We start from the raw sequence: 20,135 nt of genomic DNA on the forward strand, positions 1-20,135 counted from the left end.
TCTTTTCCCTGTTATAGTCACCCTTCCAGTATTCTATGGAGACCTGTTTACATGCTTTGTCTTCATATGTGTCCAGCCACAGATTGTTTTGGTTTCTTTGCTTTTATTTTTCCCCCGTGTTTTCACCTGTTAGCCACTGAAGTTGCAGAACTGCATCCTCCAGTCCCAGTTAAAACAGGAAGCTAATGTTTTCTACTTAGATCTTTGCCATACAAAGTACTTAGCATAGAGCTAAGTGGAAACAAATTTGGGTATTTACCTGGTGACAAGGGACTTGCAATCATAAAACAAAATCACCTCAGACCAATGCAGCCTCTGGTAAGGCCCAAGAACCTGCACTGCAGCAGTGCAGAGCTTTTCCTAGGAACAGAACAATCATACAGGGCTAAAATCCCTGCTTGAAGGAAAGTTTTATAACTCTCTCTCTGGGCAGTGGGGTGTAATTTCACCATACTGGTTATTTCTACAGCTGAAGTAATATTTACTTCAGATTTGAACTGACCCAAACAGAAACATGACCAGGTTGAAGTTCCTAGTCAGAATCACAGAATGAACTAGTTTGGAAAAGCCCTCTGAGATCATTGAGTCCAACCATGTTTGTTGCAACTAATGCTGTGTATATATAATAGTGAGTATTCTTGCCCAGATGCACAGAGATTGAGTAATGAGTGAAGATTAAATTCTGGCAAATCACAGTATTTTAAGTCTGAGCAATTCTAGATCCCACACGGACATGTGTTTGGAGCCTTGTGCTATGCTACAGCGTTCCCTTATTTATCCTTTGCAGAAAGATCTTGTGACTCCAATTTGCACTGCAATTACCATTTTAGAGATTTACAAAGCTGTGAGCTTTACAAAGCATTATCAGTGTCCCATTCTCTTTTATTCAAAGAATCAAGTTACAATAAGATTTGATTGTCTAAACTAAAATGTAATTGTACAGTAAAATCACTATTTTTAGAGGCTGTTTTGTGTGAGGTCTGTATTGAATAAGAATATTGTACTCGATGGGGTTATTTCTGAAGTTTTACTGGGCTGACTCATCTGAGTCATGTGTGTTAATGGCATTATAGCAGTGTTGGAGTAGGAATAAAACCACTGGATACAGTATTTATGAGCGAAGCAGAATTTCTAATTGCCAAGTACAGAAGTAATTATTACAGTTGTAATATTTCTGCTATACTTATAAACACTCATTTGTGGTTACTGTTGTTATTTTTCATGGCCAACACTAATGCTTGTTTTGCTCTACGAGTTTTTTCATATGATGCTACTATTTTTGCCATTAAAAATCATCAGTAATTTCTTTCTTGTGATTTGCATCTTTAGCAGAAGTAATCTTGAGTGGTTGTTCATCATATTTTCTCTCTTTATTATTTTTCTTTCATATTCATTTGTGAGTAAAAACCAGTCAAGGAAAGAAGTTCAGTTTTCAGTGTCATGGCTTAGTAAATGTTTGGTGTATGGGATATCTTGTGTCATCTCATTGCATAATGACTTAAGTTTGAAAAAAATGCCAGCAGGAATCAATGAAATATCAATCAGTTCATAATTTCAAAAAATTATATGAAGCATTCAAGAACACATTTTTTCCTGATATTGTCCATGCTGCCTAACAACCTGCATAGAACCTGCTACTATTTCCAATCTGAATTCTTTAAGAGTAACTCCTGTGTCTGCAGTTGAACAGAAAATCAAAAGAACAGTTGTTTTTCTTCTTCAATATTAGGGGTTTATGTGACTTCCCTGGTGTTACACTATAGATCTACAAACAATAGGTTCTTCAATAATTTCTTCTTTGTGGAAAAACAAATTCCTAAGAAATTCAGGAATTTGCAGCATGCTGACATATATATTTAACAAGCTGCAGTTCTAAAAGTATCACAAGGTCTCCTATAAAAATCACTGAAGTCCAAGATGCTACTGTAGCATTATTCTGATTCACTGGACATTAAGGCATATGCACATAGCAATACTCTGGAATTTTCTGCTGTCTCCAACAGGTGCTTGGATAGAATACATTTACCTGAAGAGAATGGGAAATATTGTGAATATACCATCCATAATCCAGAAGGGAGCTTCCATCAGCTTCTACACGATGATGGCTGTTGTGACTAACAGCCCTTTCTCTCATCATCAAAGGTAGATTTTCAGACTAGGAATTGCTGCTCACGTGCATTTTATAGACTTCTGGAATTTTATCATCATTTAGTATCAGCATGTCAGGTTGCAGTTCTTATCTTTCATGCTGCTTCAAGAAACATTTTCACAAGCAATTACAATCTGCTTAAATCTCCCATATGAAAAATGTCAGCCTGAAGTGTATGACCTCAAGCTTTCCTCTTGTGTGGATATCAACACAACCTGAAATCAGAAAACTTCCTAATAAAATTGTGATTCATGAAATTCTGAACATGATTCTTTTATCCAGTATTTGTTTTCTCCTTGAAAATTCAGTGATGTGTACTGGGAACATGACCAAGACAACACAATGAGTTGACAATTTTTAGCAATTTGGTCTGAAGAAGGAAGAGTCGGGATTTTTTCAACTCTTCCCCCCTGCAGTGTGAGGATCTTCAACAATGTTCATCTAAACAGATCCTTTGGAGGAAATTTAAAAAGACCTGCAGTTTTTACTGAAGTTATATGTTCTTATAATGGCTTTTCTTTAGTATATTGCTCCATGTTTTGCAAAAGGAACAACAATCTCGATTCTAAGCCACTGTTTCTTCATCATTTCTGTTGTTAATATGTACAATGCACATCCAAAATAATACTAAAATACACAAGGTGTTGGAAGATATATTTGGTAAACATTTGACAGATAAAAACTGACCCATAGCATTGATACTATGGACAGTAATGGCACTTTGTTCACAAATAAGCTTTAAACATTACAACAAAAAAAAAAATTAAAGGTATTCAACTGGTCTGGATTTTAAATGTAGGGATTTTTTGCTTGCAGTCTTGGACTTGGACTTCAGGGGTTAAAGGAGTACTTCAGTCAGCCAAATGTTAAACTCTATAGAAAGGAAGTCAGCTGCTCTAACCATCCAAGTAATATTACCAAAATCCAGCTACAAACGAATCACCAATTTCTGCAACTCTTCTCGCCTTCCATTCTTGTTTTCAGCCAACTCAAAATGCAAGTTTTGGCAGACAAACAACTTCATCTCATTTGGTGCTACATTTTCTCAGTGGGAGCTGGAGAAGTGGATGATAATTCAAACTCATCCACTAACCACAGCATCTACCTCTGCCCAAGTACAGCTTTCTACAGCTGTAAATGAATGACAACTTCCAAGCATCACAATCAGCTAATTCTCCCCTTCTGAGTAATTACACTGATTTTACTACAATGACAATGGAATTTTGCAGATTGAACACTCCATGATACCTGAATAAGTTGTTCTGTCCCAGAAGCTGTTCTTGTTGCCTTTTGGATGTTATTATCTCATCACTTCTCTGTTCTCTCTGCATGTGGAACCCTTGAAACGCAGAGTTATCATTGCTGTGATGCTGCCTTGGAATTATAATTTTGAAGCTGTGCAAAAATCAGTCAGATCAGCATCATCTGGCCTGGGCTTTGGGAATATTCACACATGGAACTACAAATTGAGAAGCAAGAGCATGACAGAAGAACTCAAGGAGTAGAATAACATATATGTCACAACAAGAATTTTATCAAAACCAAAAATAATGGAATACTTCTTATTTTTTTATTAGTATAGGATTCATTTGGGTTTAGCTACGTATTCTAAGTAGGAATAATATTGCAATGCAGAAAGTTTTCATTTTTTCTTTTTTATTTTTTTTTAGAAGGTACTTTTTGTATTTCAGTGGTGTCATTATGTATAATTTTACTTGGAGACCTGTACAGAAGAGTTTTCTTTGTCAATGACAGAGAACTACATTGCTAATAGTATTCAAAACAGGTGTTTTTCTTTTATATATTAAATTCCTAATCAGTGGAGTGTGGTTTTCATGTGGATAAAGTCACAAAGTGACTTCACCTGAGTAAAACACTATCAAAGTCTCTGCTGAAGACTTGTCACTTGTGTTTTAGCTTTATTCTGGTAATGGGGTTGAGGGAGGAAAAAAACCACCACTAAAGCCTCAAACCCCTCACTTTTATTTATGAATTCTATGAAATTCTCAAATTAACATTTATGATGAAAAATATTTTGATTTCTTAAGATTTTGTTATGATTCCCAAAATGCTGTTAAAAGGTAATTTCTGAAGACTTTGGCATTCTTCCCATGTTTTAGAGTGTGTCTGTTAACAGACTTTCTAATTGATCTTTCTAAAGAGTATCTGTATCTATATGGAAGTGTGTTGTTCACATATGTTTTCAGACCTCAATGGCTATTCATGCTCCAGGATGGAGGATTAATTCAGTGAATGAGCACAAATAATGAGTACTAGACCACAGAGACTATTCTCATTGTCTAGGGTTTTGTTTTGTACATTTTTATACTCTTCATTAATACTAAGAAATAAAAGCACAGGTACTCAGACTGACAGAAGACAGCATAGTATGTATTCTACATATCTCCCACTATAATATTTGAAAGGAAAAATTTAGTAGGTGTCCATTGTTATTTCAGGCAGACTTGAGAGTTACTGACATTATTAATTTATAGAGATTATATCTATATTTTGATTTGTCCCCATTGGCAGCTCCAAGGCTTTTTTCCCGATGGGGGTTTTCCCTGAGGATTACTGGGCAGGTGCAATGTACTTGGTGTTCTCACGTGGGCTGTCTTTTCCTCTCCATGTTTTGGTGTGTTATGATACCAGATATGGTGCTAATATGTGCTCTGCATAATTAGTGCAGGAGAGAAATAAACCTCAGAAAGGTTTTACCAATGGTTACAAAGCTCTGGTGGGTGCAAAGCCCAAGATTAATGCCGCTTCTGTTTGGAATTGTGTATTTGCTGTTCAAAGTTAAATAGAAACACTGACACTGTGGATCCATGTCTCTATTAACTGACTTACACCATAAAGCAGTTTAATGCAACCACACTAGTATTTTTGAAGTACTTGTGAAAAATTCATCATACTAACTACCATTTTTTATTTGCATGTGTTAATGTCCAGCATATTCCAGCAATCGTCTCATAGACACAGACACCTGCTTCAAAACATTGCCTTTAATTAATTTATTTATTTATTAAAGGAATTTTTTTTGTTTGTATTTGCACTGTTTTCCTTAATGCGTTTCTGTGTTGAGGAATGTCAGACTATCAGTGTATTTTTAATCAGGTATTGCACCATATTTGCAGAAAAAAAAAAAAAAAGGAGTTGTGCACTATCTGCAGAATAGGTCGAGGGAACAGGACTTCTTAAACTGTTCATGAAGATGTCACAGTATAATATACATTATAAGCAATGTACTGGAACACATCTTATACATTTTTTATTATTAGGTAGCAATTTCAATGAGACAACTTTGAAAAAATAGAAATTATATTTAGTAGATGCTTATTTTTATGATAATTTGAGTGAAATTTTCTTGCCAACAATAGTTGTTTTATTTATTTTATGGACTTTGAACCTAGTAAATCCCTCTTACAATGTTTCTTACCATTTATTTGATTATGAGAATAAATGATATGGTTATGCAAAAATCTCCTATCATTCAGACTATTTATTAGTTTGGCTTTTGTCCTAACTATATATCTAAGATGTATTATGTCATCTGTATTTGAATTGCAGAGTGTGAAAACATAGGAAAGTTATTTTGGGTACAGTTAACATTTTTTTCCAGTAGTACTAGAAAATATTTAGATAAATTAGAACAAGATTGAAAAATTAGTGTAAAAACTATGTGTTTTAAGGAACTTTGTGATAATTTGCATTATTGTTTTCTTTTATAACATCAATTAACACTCATATCTGTTCTTAGGATTGGATGGAATAGCAAAATATCTAATAGTGATTTTAAGTATTTGGAATTATTAATGAACCGATGAATCACTACTAAGTATTTACTATTGTATCTGTGATTCATAGTCACAGGTTGTTTCACAGTTTTAAATGTATCTTCTTAGGGAAATATCTGTCATCAAAGTAAAATCGGAAATTAAATTGCTGAAGTGTATTTACATTTTAGGTGGGAATAATGTAGGTTGACCATGGTATTGCATGAAAAAAGAAGTAGGGAAATAATACTGTTATTAACTATGTCATAGAAAGTACTTGTTTTACCACTTAATATTTTATCTTAAAGAAATTGCTTTTCAATTATCCCAAGAATTCCTTCCAAAAGCCACGATATTCATTACTGTAACATATTTACAAGTAGCATCATAACTTTTTCTTCTTTAAACTTATAATGGAAACAGAATTTTCAGTATTAGAAATTACATAAATGACAGCTAAGTGGTCTTAGTTACTGACTTTTGCCAATCCAGAGGGGGTTTTGTTTGCTCTTGCATTAGAATTCCATGTCTCTAGTTTATGTACTTTAGCTGAGAGGTGCTCACAGGAAACAGAATTCAATGTTCTTGGATTCTGACATGGGATCAGAATACATTTCTTTCCATATAAATAGTGATAAACAGAATGCTTTGTCTGACTGCTTTCCAGCAAATATTTTAAGATCTTAATTGTGTGCGTTTTTTCCTCTATTAAGTCAAAGAACAGCTGTACAGAGTTAAATGCTCAGTCACTTAAATATCAGCTGCCTCATGGTATTTAGTGTAAAAGGAGTAAAATCCAGTACTGTAATGTACTGAACATTAAATCTGTTTCAAGTTTAAATGTGATCCAGTGAAATAGTTACTGATTTTCCCTCCCTTTTCCACCTCCCTTAATAATGAAGGTAGGTGAATATCAGTATTTCTAATAATATTTTTTTTCCTGAAACAAAAATAAAAACCAATGTACAACAAATTTCCCAAAGGTTTCCCAGAGAAGTTGTGGCTGCCCCATCCCTGAAAGTGTTCAAGGCCAGGTTGGATGGGGCTCTGAGCAACCTGGTCTGGTGGAAGGTGTCCCTGCCCATGGCAGGGGGGTTGGAATGAGATGACCTTTAAGGTCCCTTCCAACCCAAACCATTCCATGATTCTATAAGTACAGAGCAGAACCAAATTAAAAATAACTCCTTTTTCCTCAGGTATGAAGGTCTATGAAGGTCTACTCTATGAAGGTCGAAGTGCCAAGCAGAGGACTTTTTTTTTTAATTATTTTGTTCAGTTGTCCCCAATATTTATATATGCTTTAAATTCAAATAATTTGGGGGAGAGGAGTTGTTATGGATAAGGATTTTTATGAATTTGCTAAATATAAAATTTATGCTCTAGAAAATTGGAAGCCAGATTATTCTTTCTCTCTTGGCCTTTTCCATCCAATAATATGGAACTGAAATCCAGAACTTCCAGCTGCATTTATGGTTCAAGTTTTTTAACAATTTTGAGCTTCTGACTAGAAAATGTGAATAATGAAAATAAATCTATGGCTGGATTTGTAGTTTGGCTGTCGTCTGAGGGGTTATTTCTGCACTGCTGAGGACCAGAGAGATGATGCTAACTGTAATCTAAGATATAATGATCTTACATGAATGCATTTTCATTAACTGCAGCTTCATAACACAGTGAGTGAGATCATAAAGAAGTTTTGAGTATGGAGTTCACTCTTGAAGTCATAAGTTGATATATTTTGTGGTTTCTCTTGACAATGTTCCTTTAAGCATGTACTTATTCCTTTGATTATAGTGTCTAGAAACAGAACATATTTTTCTATATTTTTTTTTATTTATTTGGAAAATTTAGAAATTGCTTAGCTGTCAGTAATAACTTCACCGTAGGTGAAGAGGTGCTTTCAGTCATTCTTATCAGTGGTGTTTAATATATAAATTATACATTGATATACATATATAAATATATAAAACCTTCTTTTTTCCTGAATCAATGTAAACAGAGCCCAGATGGCCGTATAGAAGTCAAAGGGCAGCATGGAAAATCGTCACTGCATATTAAAGATGTGAAGTTGTCAGATTCAGGGAGATATGACTGTGAAGCTGCAAGTAGAATTGGTGGGCACCAAAAGAGCATGTACCTTGATATTGAATGTAAGTTCTAATATTTTGTTTTCTCTTTTAAATTTGTTTTAAAAGAAAAAAAAAAGTACATTCTTAATGGAAGGTCATTTTTTCATGGTAACTCGTATTTGAATTTGCATAAATGAAGAAAGCATGTCCTGTAGATCGTTATTCTGTGGAGGAATCCTGTCTTTTCTGAAGTTGATAAGAGCCTTGTCAGTGATTTAAGTGGGACAGGATTTCATCTGAAATCATATTCCAGTGGTATTACCCACTAACTTAAGGTTAAGCTTAATAGTTTCAAATCTTTGGGCTTGCTGAGACTGCTGGGGATGAAAAGTATTCAGCAGGATAAGGTAAGGACTGATTTGAGCAGCAGTTCAGTCTTTAGCTTTACCTTCTGAGATTCAACAAAGTCTCTTCTTTTTTTTCCCCCCACCTAGTTCTGTGATTTACTAATCCCTAAAAAGTCTCTCACCCCTGTTATAACCCCTCCTGAAGTTATCAAGTTGGTGACAATCTCTTTTACAGATTGCCTTTATTCAAAGCACTTGAATTTTATCCAGTAGAAAAGGAGATGGTTTTTGCTTAGAAGAGTGTGATGCTTTAGAAGCCAATCAGAGGATATAAATCTGAAATATACAAAAACCCATTGGAAAATTGTCTCTTCAAACTGTACTTCAAATTTATGAGCAAAGGTCTTCGAAAAATGGAAAAAAGAAAAACAACTTCTTCATTTATATTTGATTGTTATTCCATTTTTGTAGAGATTTTCTAGATACATTTTTTCCAATACATTTCCAATATAGTCTGAGTGAGCCTGTTTAAACTGAGTCTCTGAAGAGAAAAAGTCCTTCCAGTGGGAGGACAGAAGTTGGAGTAAGATCTGTGGCACAGGAATATAAGTAAGGATTGCAGACCACTGAGTGATTTACTGGGGAGTTCTGAAAGGGACTTCAGTATACATTTGTGTGTTCCATCTTTTTGGCAGAGGAACAAACAGTACATTGTGGCATAGGAAATAAATCTGGAAGCAAAACAAAGAATAGTCAAAAGAATGGTTAGGAATTGAGAGATTTACCAATCCAGAAGACCTAGAAATAAATACAGTGTTTATTAATAGCTTTAACATAGCTAGTCTTCAGTAGTCATATAAAGGTATTTTGAACTTTGCAAAATATTATTTTGGGAACATGTTAATTTGCTGTATTTGTTTCTTTAATGAGTGCACTGGTAATAAGTTATATGTATTAAAAGGAAAAAAACTAGATAAAAATAGAAATTCAGTGAAGATTTTGGAAATTTTCTGTGAAATCCTGCCTACTCTTCACATAGTGGTATAAAATATATTCTTTGATTATGGCTATATAACTGCTGTGCTTTGAAGTTAAATATTAATACATTTTATATTCAGTAGAGAGACATGAGATGCACCCCATGTTATAAAACATGGGCAATTGAAATTTAAGAATTTATTAGCAACACAGAATTCATATCGAAGGGCATGACAAAATCTCTGCATTGATACAATATATTATTTTAATCTAAAACACCTTTCAGGGTAAAAGTTTTAGAACAGATGGCAAGAATTTAAAAGTAACATAGTCTTATAAAAGTATGGCAGAATTAATTTTAAATGTGTGTGGGAACAATCAAATATAGTGTATGAGAAAATAGAATAATTTAAAGTCTGAATTTATGCCTTAGTAGACAATTTTTATACAGCATAAAATTTTCTACAGTTCAAATGAAACATAATTTATAAAGAACATAGAAATATTATTCTATTGTCAGAGATATCACACATTGTAATGATTACTTTTAATGTATAACACAAGATTTGTATTATGACATTTCTAAAACTGGAGATTTAAGATTTAAATACTTAACTGATAATGAAGTTTAAACAATTTTTTCCAGCACAGGTGTTTGAATAACAGAAATACGAATTTTTTCAAATCCTTTATGTCAGGAGTTTTATAATGCAAGGAAAATATTTCTGGGGTGATACAATTTAGGTCTATCTCCATTCATATTCTGATTAATGAGTTAGAGAAATGTCTTGCTTTCCTTTGCAAATAACTTTGCATTGGTACATGAACTGCAAGTATAACTTATTTATCTTGCCCAGGGAAGAAAACACTTGTCTTAATGGTGAAGAATTCTTTAGTTCTTTAAAATAGTGTCCCCAGGAGGAAGTGTCTTTTTTCCAGCCTCATCTCCCATCAGTCAAGTCTCTGTCATAAACTTCTGTAATGAAACAGCCTCTTCAAAGAATCTTTCAGCACCTCAGTACCACCATTTCCACCCAGTGCTGTGTTGTTACAAGTGCCAACAGTCCTTTTCTCCACTAAAAATACCTTCTTTTATGCAGCAGGTGTCATAGTTATCCCTCATTCCAGCTATTGCACTTCATGAGTTGCAGGCCAGGGAGCTTCAGCAAAAGGCACAGGTTCAAAAACTAGGCAGCTTATTTGTGGTTTTGTAGTAAACTGGTAAAAACAGGGGGAATCGCTGTAAGTCTGTGAAGTGAGTTTCATATAGAGGATTTGATTCTCCTTGTAATATTTTCCAAGTGATATTTTTTCAGCATATTATTTACAGTTACAAACATTGCTATCAGGGCTTCTAGATTTTTTTTCCCAAATATTCATTTACAAAATTGCGTAAAATGCTTCAAAATATTTTAATTTTCTCTTCTATTATTTTTGTTGCATTCTCTTCAAAACCAGCTTTGAAAAGAATTTTTTCAGATATGGCTGACTCTTGCAGTCAAGCCATTTCAGCGGAATTTTTTATTATTTTTAATAATATTCTCATTTAAAGCTCAGCAACTATTTTAAAATTAAAATATAAATAAGCAGGACTTAATTGTTTATGTTGTTCCACAGTTTCTAGATGGAACCAGTCAATGAACGTACGTCTTTTTGTAAGTTAGTAACAAAGCTATAGCAGTTTCCTTTGTATGTTTTAATACATTTGACAGTCTGTGTAGTCAGGAGAGGAACATGGTTCCATCACATCCTTAAACGTCAGTGCAGTCAAACAGGTCTAGTGGAGGCGCCGTGCTCTGGTGTCACTCTCTCATCCCGTTACTTACTGACCCCTATCAGAGACCTAAACTGACAGTAGGATTGCACAGTTTCCATATTTTATCCTTGCTCTCTGTTGGGGATGTTCTTGATGATAAGAGCAGTTCTGCAGAACAGGAAGAGATTATCAGGTTTGATACCAATTGGGCACAGTTAACCCTGCCTTTTATCTCAAGTAAATGCTAAGCAGACATGAATTGCAGGGAACCCAGGGGCATTTGTGAGGATTTCTTCCTGCAAAGTCATCTTTGCATTTAGTTTTTCCCATATAAAGTAGTTTTTATATATATATAAATATAAATAAGTATGGAAAAATAAATCGAAATTACATCAAAAATAAAAGTACAATTTGTAAATGCTCTTTACTAATGGATTTCCTTAACTGCAAAATTTGATTGCAGACATGAAGCCCAGTGTGCATTGGATGATAATAGTAATAATAGAAGTAACACATCCTTTGTTACATCCTATATGATGTATATTGGGTATTAAGATGTGTCTATAGTGATTATCTCTATATTTATCATAGACAGAGAAATAACTATATCTTTTTTAATAAAAAATTATAGAAATAAATAAAAATAGATGAAGCAGGAGATACTCTAAGATGAAGTTTTCAGGAGGGCCTGAGGAAGTTCAGGCATAAATCTCAGTGAATTATGAATTGATTTTACATATAATAATATCAGGCATCTCTTAAAATTTCGTTTTGGCTATGCAGATGTTTAACTTTCTATATGGTATTTTTTGTCTTTTTAGATGAGACATAATTGTTCTGACAAATACATGCTAGGGTTAGAAAGGAATCTTAAAAACCATAATACAGACCTGGCTAAATGAAGAAAAATTCTGATGAGAGAACTCGTTATTTCTTGGGTTCCACAAATTTGTCACTGCATAATTCACGTCGGAGAAAGAAAAATCTTGATTTTGACATGTTCAATATGCTACATCATCTTTCATCATAGTATTATTCTGAGTTAGGGTGCACTGATTTACTAAGCTGGAAAAGCTTCAAACAAGCCAGTAGTGAACAACATTTATGAGCCTTGAAAGTGACTCTCTATGTGCCCTTAGTTTTCCCTTCATTGTGTTCAAACTGTTCATTAATCAGTCAGAAGCTTTCACAGAGTTCAGTTTTTTCCTCTCAGGTGCACACCTTGTGTAAAATGCTGGTGCCTCTGACTGCTCTGTTACCACCAGGTGCAAATTCCTTTGGACAGTGGTCCTTTTACTGGAGAAAATATATTAAAACATGTTCTTTGGAAATGTCTTTGTTTTCTCACATACTACCTGGGAAGCATCCTGATTCAGAGACCTTTTTAGCTGCAATTACCAGTTTTTTCACATCTCTCTATTTCTATACTAATTCTGCAGTTATTAGATGTGCTGGATGGTCAAAAAATGCCTCATGGTACACAAAGACTGATTTTTTGGGATATAATCCTCTATGACAAACATATTACATTGAGTAGCACGGTACACTTTTGCGTGAGATCAGCCATGCAAGTAGTTGATAAACATGATTTCAATAGAAGCAATTTCTAAAAAAAAAAAAATAATTGAATAATTTAAAGTGTCTTCCAAAAAAGAGCAGTTTTTCTCACTATGACTTTTCATCCAAATCTGAATTTTGTAGTTATATTCCTTATTAGTTAAGTACTAATTTTCAGTGGTAAAAAAAAAAAAGCGTAGCATGTGCAACATAGTCCTTACTTGTAAAGAAACCTGTACAGTATTTATTATACTACTTTATTGCTTATCAAAAACAGGCTTTTTTACTTTCTATTTGTTTTTCCTTGCCACAATTTGAAATCAATCTCATTAGTGTTACAGTCTTGAACTTTGTTTCCTGAATTGATTAGTCTTTTGCCTTTTTACTTTGTTGTATGTTAGCTGGATTGCACTGCGATTGATGGAGGTGCTTTGGATTCATGCAGTTCAATTTTATATCTTTGCAAAATACATACAGCATTACTTAAAGAATGTTCAAGAGATTGTATACAAATTGTATTTACCTTCAGGGAAGCAAGGCTTTGAATTCGTGAAAATGCTACTACTGTGTGCGGGATGTCCCAAATGTTATCACAGAATCATAGAATGGTTTGGGTTGGAAGGGACCTTAAATACCATCTAATTCCAAGCCCAGGCCATGGGCAGGGACACCTTCCACTAGACCACATTTCTCAGAGCTCCATCCAACCTGGCCTTGAACACTTCCAGGGATGGGGCAGCCACATCATCTCTGGGCAACCTAGATGTTGTAGCAAACATCACAAAAATTTCAGCTGCCTACTGCTATCGTAAATTAGAATAAATTCAAACAGTTCATACTTTAAATTTGGTTTCTTTTAAAAGAAATCAGTGAAGCAGCATCCCATTGCTCCTCACAGAACCACAGAATGGCTAGGGTTGGAAGAGATTGCCTCTTTCCTGTCTCTGGACACCACTGAAATAACGTGGCTTTGCTTTCTTTACGCCCTCCCATCCCCCTTAATCATGAGAGCCCAGCTCTATCTTATAACAGCCAGAAAAAAACCCTAATAAACACAGTCATATGGCCTAGGAAAGAAACAAATGACAGGAAAAACCATCAAGAGAAACAAAACTTTGAAATAGTCTAGAAAACATTTGCATCTTTTCTATTAAAATATTATTGGCTTTACTTACATTTATTCCTGTCAAATTCACAAGTCTAAATGAGAAAGCAAAGACAGCAAAGGTCAGTCTTTCACATTTTACATGTGATAATTTTGACACGTCTTTGAAGCTCATGAATATCAATTGCGAGATTTTACCATTTTCATTCTTTGACTACCTTGTGCGCTCGCACAGAAGGAAATTTGATATGCCATTGCAGTGGCTTCAAGGGGGTGAGAATGTTGAACTCAGACCAGAAGATGAGGTTTATTGCATAAAATCACCTTCCAAAACCGTTTCAGCAAAGCTTCCCACATTGAACCAGAGATGAACGCTTCTGTTTGCTTTATCTGATGTTACAACAGTGAGTGTGGCAAAGTGGATAAATTATACTTTATTCATCTATGTAGTAAATATACCTATTGTTTAGCCCAAAAGGGTGGAAAAATACTTTAGAAGAGAAATTCCATCTTAAAAACTTTTTGCCTATATATGTTAATGACTTGTTAAAATGTGATATTCATGGTAGGAATTTCTCTAAATTTTTACCTAAATGAGCTCTATACTACATGTTTTGGTTGGCCTTGCAATGAACTTGATATCATTTAAAGTAGATGTTTGCTATGTTGGTTATTTTTCCTCTTAATAGAAGAATACAATTTTGAATTAATAAAATAATTTAGGTTTCATTTTGTTTCACTTCTAGTAATTTACTCATTAATATGTACCTATGCTTTTTTTCACATATGCAATTTTGAAAAGTAAAAGGAGAAAAAAAAAAAGAAAAAAAATGGAAGAATTTTATGTTTCCTTGAAGATGTTTCTATTTCATGAGTTAGTCTTGTAGGATAAAAAAGTTTAATATTTACATTGATAATGAATATACAAATTTTAAATGGTTTTGCAAGTAATTTCATATTGTGTTAAGTGTAATTTATATTATACACTGATGACCTGTGAATAAAAAAAAAGGCAACATGGCCTTTGTCCCGCTCTATACCTCCAAGAGAGATCTAGCAGAGCAGGAACAATGCATCTGAGAGTTATGAAGAAAAAAATCAGGTGGTATGATAAGTGTGATGCTGAAAAAGTGGAACTTTAACAAAAAAAGGACCTTAAATTGAGATTTTTAACCTCTTTTTTTTTCTTTTTTTCCTGGTTAACTTGCCTTAAGAGCAGAATACTTGGCATTACTTGAAATTGGTATTTTTAAATACCCAGTGAGGTTGAATACACTGTACTGGGGGTCAGAGGGACATGAGGTGTAGCTTTAGAGGCACCACATGTTAGAAATGGTGTTGGATATACAAAGAAATTTCAGCAATGCTGATTGGATTTTTAGTTTGTTCCTTAAAGTTTTTTAGAGCTTTTATTCATTGTTTTCTGGACATCACTGTATGTAAAAATGAAGTAAAGACATAACACCGTTAAGAGTCCTTGCTCCATACAACAACAATTATTATTTGGGAATATATGAGAGAGAGATGAGGGAATGGAGGGATGATATCAAAAAGGAGGCATGGAGATAAGGATGACAGATAGAAAAACATGGAAGGTAAAGACTGGACAGGAAGAAAGGTGGGGTTAGGAACCTGATTTGAGAAAGGCACGGCAGTTTTTGACTTCTGGTTATAAGAGAATTATAAAATCTAAGATTTGATGTAAGAAGTCTGGCCATCCTAAATTATTCCAGTAACTGTGTCCAGGAATGCACATGACATTTGAAAATTTGATAATAATGTGTTATTAATTGGCAACACCTGATAAATTTATCACTAAAATGAAAATTACTGCTATGTGAGAGATGTGTAGGGGGAGTCTTCATGTTCTAGATCTGATGGCTAGTGTTATTGGTGATTTACTGAGACAAGAAAATGATTGATAGACACATGCAAACAGGGTTTTTTAAGCATCACTATTGACATACTTAGGTTATTTTGTCTAGCTATGTTTTCTTTATAATTTCTTCTAATTTAAACTGGCTTAGGTAATTTTAGAGAGGTAATTTTTAGGTAATTTTTTAGAAAATTTTTCCGTTCACAACAGATATTTCTATAAAATTAAAATTTCTTGGTGTTTCAGTTTGTTTTGTTTTGTGGGGTTTTTTTGTTTATTTGCTTGTTTGTTTTTTTAATTAATCAACCAAATACAATTCCTTAATGTCAAGTGGAATTCAAAGAAAATTAGATACATTGAATTTCTGCTACTCTGGCAGCACCAAGCACCAGAACCATACATGCATTCATGGCCCACCATTTTTTAAGGTGACAACAACATGCTTTGCATCTAGCAGAAGATACCTTATCTTCATGACAACTAATTTTTTTCTATGTTTATGGAAATGGAGCAATTGGTGTGGGAGTTGAATATTAAAAATATTATCCCAGTCAAGTTTATCAGAAAGTAATACTGCTTTCCAATAAGAGGGGGATTCTTACTCTTCATAAACTGGAGAATTAGTTGATAATTCATCATACTATTGAATATCAATCTTTTATTGTAATGCATTTTGAAAGGAACCAAGAGAATGGGGCAGGGGAAAGGAAACATTACTGAGAATAGTGTTTCCTGCACTTGCTGTGAAAAGAACATATACCTCTCAAAACTCTTGAAATTATGAGCTAGATTTTGAAAAAAAAAAAACAAAACAAAACCCAAACCTCTGTTTTTTACTAATAATCATGGAAATTTAAAATTATTATATGATAACTTTCATTTGCTTTTCTATTTGGAAACTTCCCATGCAGATCTCGCATGTTTTTCCTTGCAGCCTCACAATTGTGGCAGTAGAAGTAAAGAGAAAGTTAGTTCTCCAGTTCCTATGCTCGTTTTCAGGATGATTATAGATCAAAGTATAACCACCTAACCACATTTCTGAAGTCGTTCTGATATTATTTTTTGTTACAAATGAATATGTGACAGTTATTACAGTTGTCTGCGGAGGTTCTTCTACTTTTTATTCAAGAAAAAGCTATTAGTTTTTAAATATTAATTATTGAAAACAGGTATGAGGGAGAAAATACAAGAGAAAGATAGATAGCTGTTAACCAAATTGTTGCAGAGTTACAAAAAACTGAGGTGCTTTTACAGGACCAATGACAAGGACAGTACTAGATTTGCTAGAGGATGTGGTTTATTAAAGTCCTTAATGATGGGAAACTTATGCTAGTATTAATCCTCTAAGAGAGAAGCTTCCAATAATATACTGCAGGAAATGTCCAGCATCTTAGGCCTGACAACCTCTTGCATATTTTCATTGTATGATCCAGGAAAACAAATTGTTTGAGGAACAAATAGCCAAAAGTTTGAAAAACTATGTTCTTGAATTAAGACGTGCAAATCTCATTCTGCACACAAGTTTTTGATTACAGTTTTCTGGACACATGGACTGAATCAGGTAATTTGCTATATCTAATTTTGTGTATTACACTGAACGTACACCAGAGCTGGATCTTTGAAGTCCTTAATTTAATTACCTTCTAGACAAGACAGGTGATGCATTAGTCTGCTCTTGAATAACTGTTCCTGGACATTGTGCCTAACAAGGATATCTAAATACAACAGACAGCTTTCAGGTCACAGTTTGCTTCTCTTAAATAATCTCACACAGGTTATCCAGAATGACTTCTAATTGGAGTACTGACCTGCCTGTTTCTTTCTTGTTTGTGAAAATGAACAGGTTGAGTTTAGCTGATGCTGGTGCCATAACATTAACTACTCTAAAATGCCACTCTAAATTTGCAATAGCTTGTAGAATCCTACGCTCATAAAATAGTTTTGTTTAATTTTGTATCTTTGTAATATTGTCTTTGTTCCTTCTAGGCATCATTTTCATTTGGCTTGCTTCATGTCTCCAAAATAATATTCTATCTTTCATAGCTGATGCTTATGAACTTTTATCGCATCCTGGGGCTGTATCCAAAGCAGTGTGGGCAGCAGGGGAGGGAGGGGATTCTGCCCCTCTGCTCTGCTCTGCTGAGACCCCACCTGCAGTGCTGCCTCCAGCTCTGGGGTTCCAAACACAAGAAAGACATGGACCTGCTGGAGCAGGTCCAGAGGAGGCCACCAAGATGATCGGAGAGCTGTAACACCTCTCCTGAGGTTGATAGAGTTGGGGTTTTTCAGCCTGGAGAGGAGAAGGCTCCAAAGAGACTTTTGCAGCCATTCAATATGAAAAGGCGGATTATAAGGAAGAGAGAGAGGGAGGGACTTTTTATCTGTAGTGCTAGGACAAGGGACAATAGTTTTAAACTAAAAGAGGGCTGTTTCAGAATAGGTTTTAGGAAGAAATTCTCCCCTGTGAGGGTGGTGAGGCCGTGGCACAAGTTTCCCAGAGAATCTGTGGCTGCCCCATCCCTGGAAGTGTTGAAGGCCAGGTTGGATGGGACTTGGAGCAACCTGGTCTAGTGGAAGGTGTCCCTGCCCATGACAGGAGTGCTGCACTAAATGACCTTTCAGGTCCTTTCCAACTCAAACCATTCTATGATACTGTGTGCCTTTATTAACTAACATGAATAGTAGCTTTTGTACATTTCTTTGGTTTTTTGGGGTTTTTTTTGTTTGTTTTGTTTTGTTTTGTTTTGTTTTGTTTTGTTTTCTGTAGAGTGCCAAAGGTTCAGGTATAATAAATACCATCAGTGTTGATTTTTTTAAAAACTGACTGTATTCAAGCTTCTACTTCTGTTTAGCTATTTAGAAGTCCAGCATGCTCCCTTAGCTGGTAGTACTTTGTTTATAAAAGCTTAAAAGCGGGTTTTCATTTGCACCCTGCATTGATTTTTGTCAGGTGTAAATTAATTCTGAGCTACATAGAAGCTAAGCAGAGCATATTATTATTTTTTAAGGGTTTTAATTTTCTAACTGATCTGCACTGAAGCCTTTTTTTTTTTTATACAGTACATATATTGCAGCTAAAGATCCTCAACATATGTAAACATATGAGAAGGTCCACCTTCTCATTTCTGATTGGTTTTATTTAATTTTCAGTTAATAGAATTTATTGACAAATATTCTGTTTATTTGTTTCTTAATTATTTTAAAAAACTGGAGAGATCAGGTTTTGCAAGCAGTCAACCTTATGTTTTCAAAGCCTTGGCCTTAAGATTTGTTATTTTTTCATGCTCTATTTTATATTAAGCATATTTTGTGTTTATGTTTGATAACTACTAATTCTGTAACCATTTCAGCATAATACACTGCAGTTAGTGATGAAGGGCATACCAGCAAAAGCAAATTCTTTCTATAAACCAATTATTCCCTTCTAACTCAATTTTTTAAATTTTATAAAGAATGTAAAATATCTTTTATTTGTAATGTAAAAAAATAATTTCCAGACTTATTTTCTTTGTGTAAAACATCACTCCAGGCACCTTAATCTATTTTGACTAGGAAATCAAAAATCATCTCCTTTAAGATGATTTTTCTGAATCAAGCCATTAGCACAGTCCTTCTGTTTTTCCTATATTGGAGCTTTTGACTTCTGAGGAAGTGGCTGCAAAGCCTTTTTACTCAGACTTTTTGAGAAGGAAATTGTGAAGCTCTTTTTGTTTTGGAATGCTTTACATTTGTGAATTGCCAGTTTTGAGATATACCTTTTTTTGACAGACTTCTAGTCCTACTTGTGTTTTTTTATGTTTATGTGTATTAGTATCTGTAGTCACGTAGAGATGGCAGTCCATAACTCACCTAATCTTTTAAAATATAAACAAATACATACTATGGTCATCCAAAATTTACCTTTAGAAGAGAGAGCACTCTGAACTAGAAGTCCCTCTTCTCCTAAATGCTTGTACCTGCAGTATAGAAGTGTACATTACTTTTTCACTTGTAAGACTTGTAAAATAGGATATGAGTTTGCCACATGTATTTAAATCAACAGAGAGCATCAAACCATATAATGTTACCAAGGAAGTTACTCATATTCAGACAGAGCATCTCTCAGTCTTCAGCATTCATGCCTGTGTTCATTAACAGAGAAATTCTGAGAAATGTGCGTTGGGAGACAGTGCTTACATAAACTTTGGTGTGAAATAACCCCATTTGGTGCCTCACAAACACCCTGATGAGTTTATGATCCATATGTCGAAAACATTATTGATCCATCTGTTGAGCAGGCAGAAGTCAGTTCACACACTCTTCCTACAAGTGGATCCCTCCATGAACTTCATTTCCAGAGGAAAAGCCAAGGCTCTGACTCTTGGTATTCTGAGACTCCTGATCATCCTTATCCATAAAACAGGCATTTGCAGTTTGCTTTTTTCTTCATATTCTCCCCTAGCGTGACATGTCACACTCTGAAGACTTTTTGATAGCTCATGCTTTACATTAACCTGTGTAGATGATGAAATATGGGGGTTTT

The 20,135-nt window shown here is 34.4% G+C and overlaps 1 protein-coding gene across 1 annotated transcript in view; it reads left to right on the plus strand.

Annotated features, from left to right (window-relative positions):
• Positions 1-20,135, plus strand: part of NCAM2 (neural cell adhesion molecule 2) — a 271,599-nt gene that overhangs the window by 173,527 nt on the left and 77,937 nt on the right. The window contains exon 9 of the mRNA XM_064644006.1: positions 7,925-8,075. Coding sequence (XP_064500076.1) covers positions 7,925-8,075 — 151 coding nt within the window. The remainder of the gene's footprint in view (positions 1-7,924; positions 8,076-20,135) is intronic.

The sequence above is a fragment of the Pseudopipra pipra genome, chromosome 2 (assembly GCF_036250125.1).
Source record: "Pseudopipra pipra isolate bDixPip1 chromosome 2, bDixPip1.hap1, whole genome shotgun sequence".
In the NCBI taxonomy this organism is placed as follows: domain Eukaryota; kingdom Metazoa; phylum Chordata; class Aves; order Passeriformes; family Pipridae; genus Pseudopipra; species Pseudopipra pipra.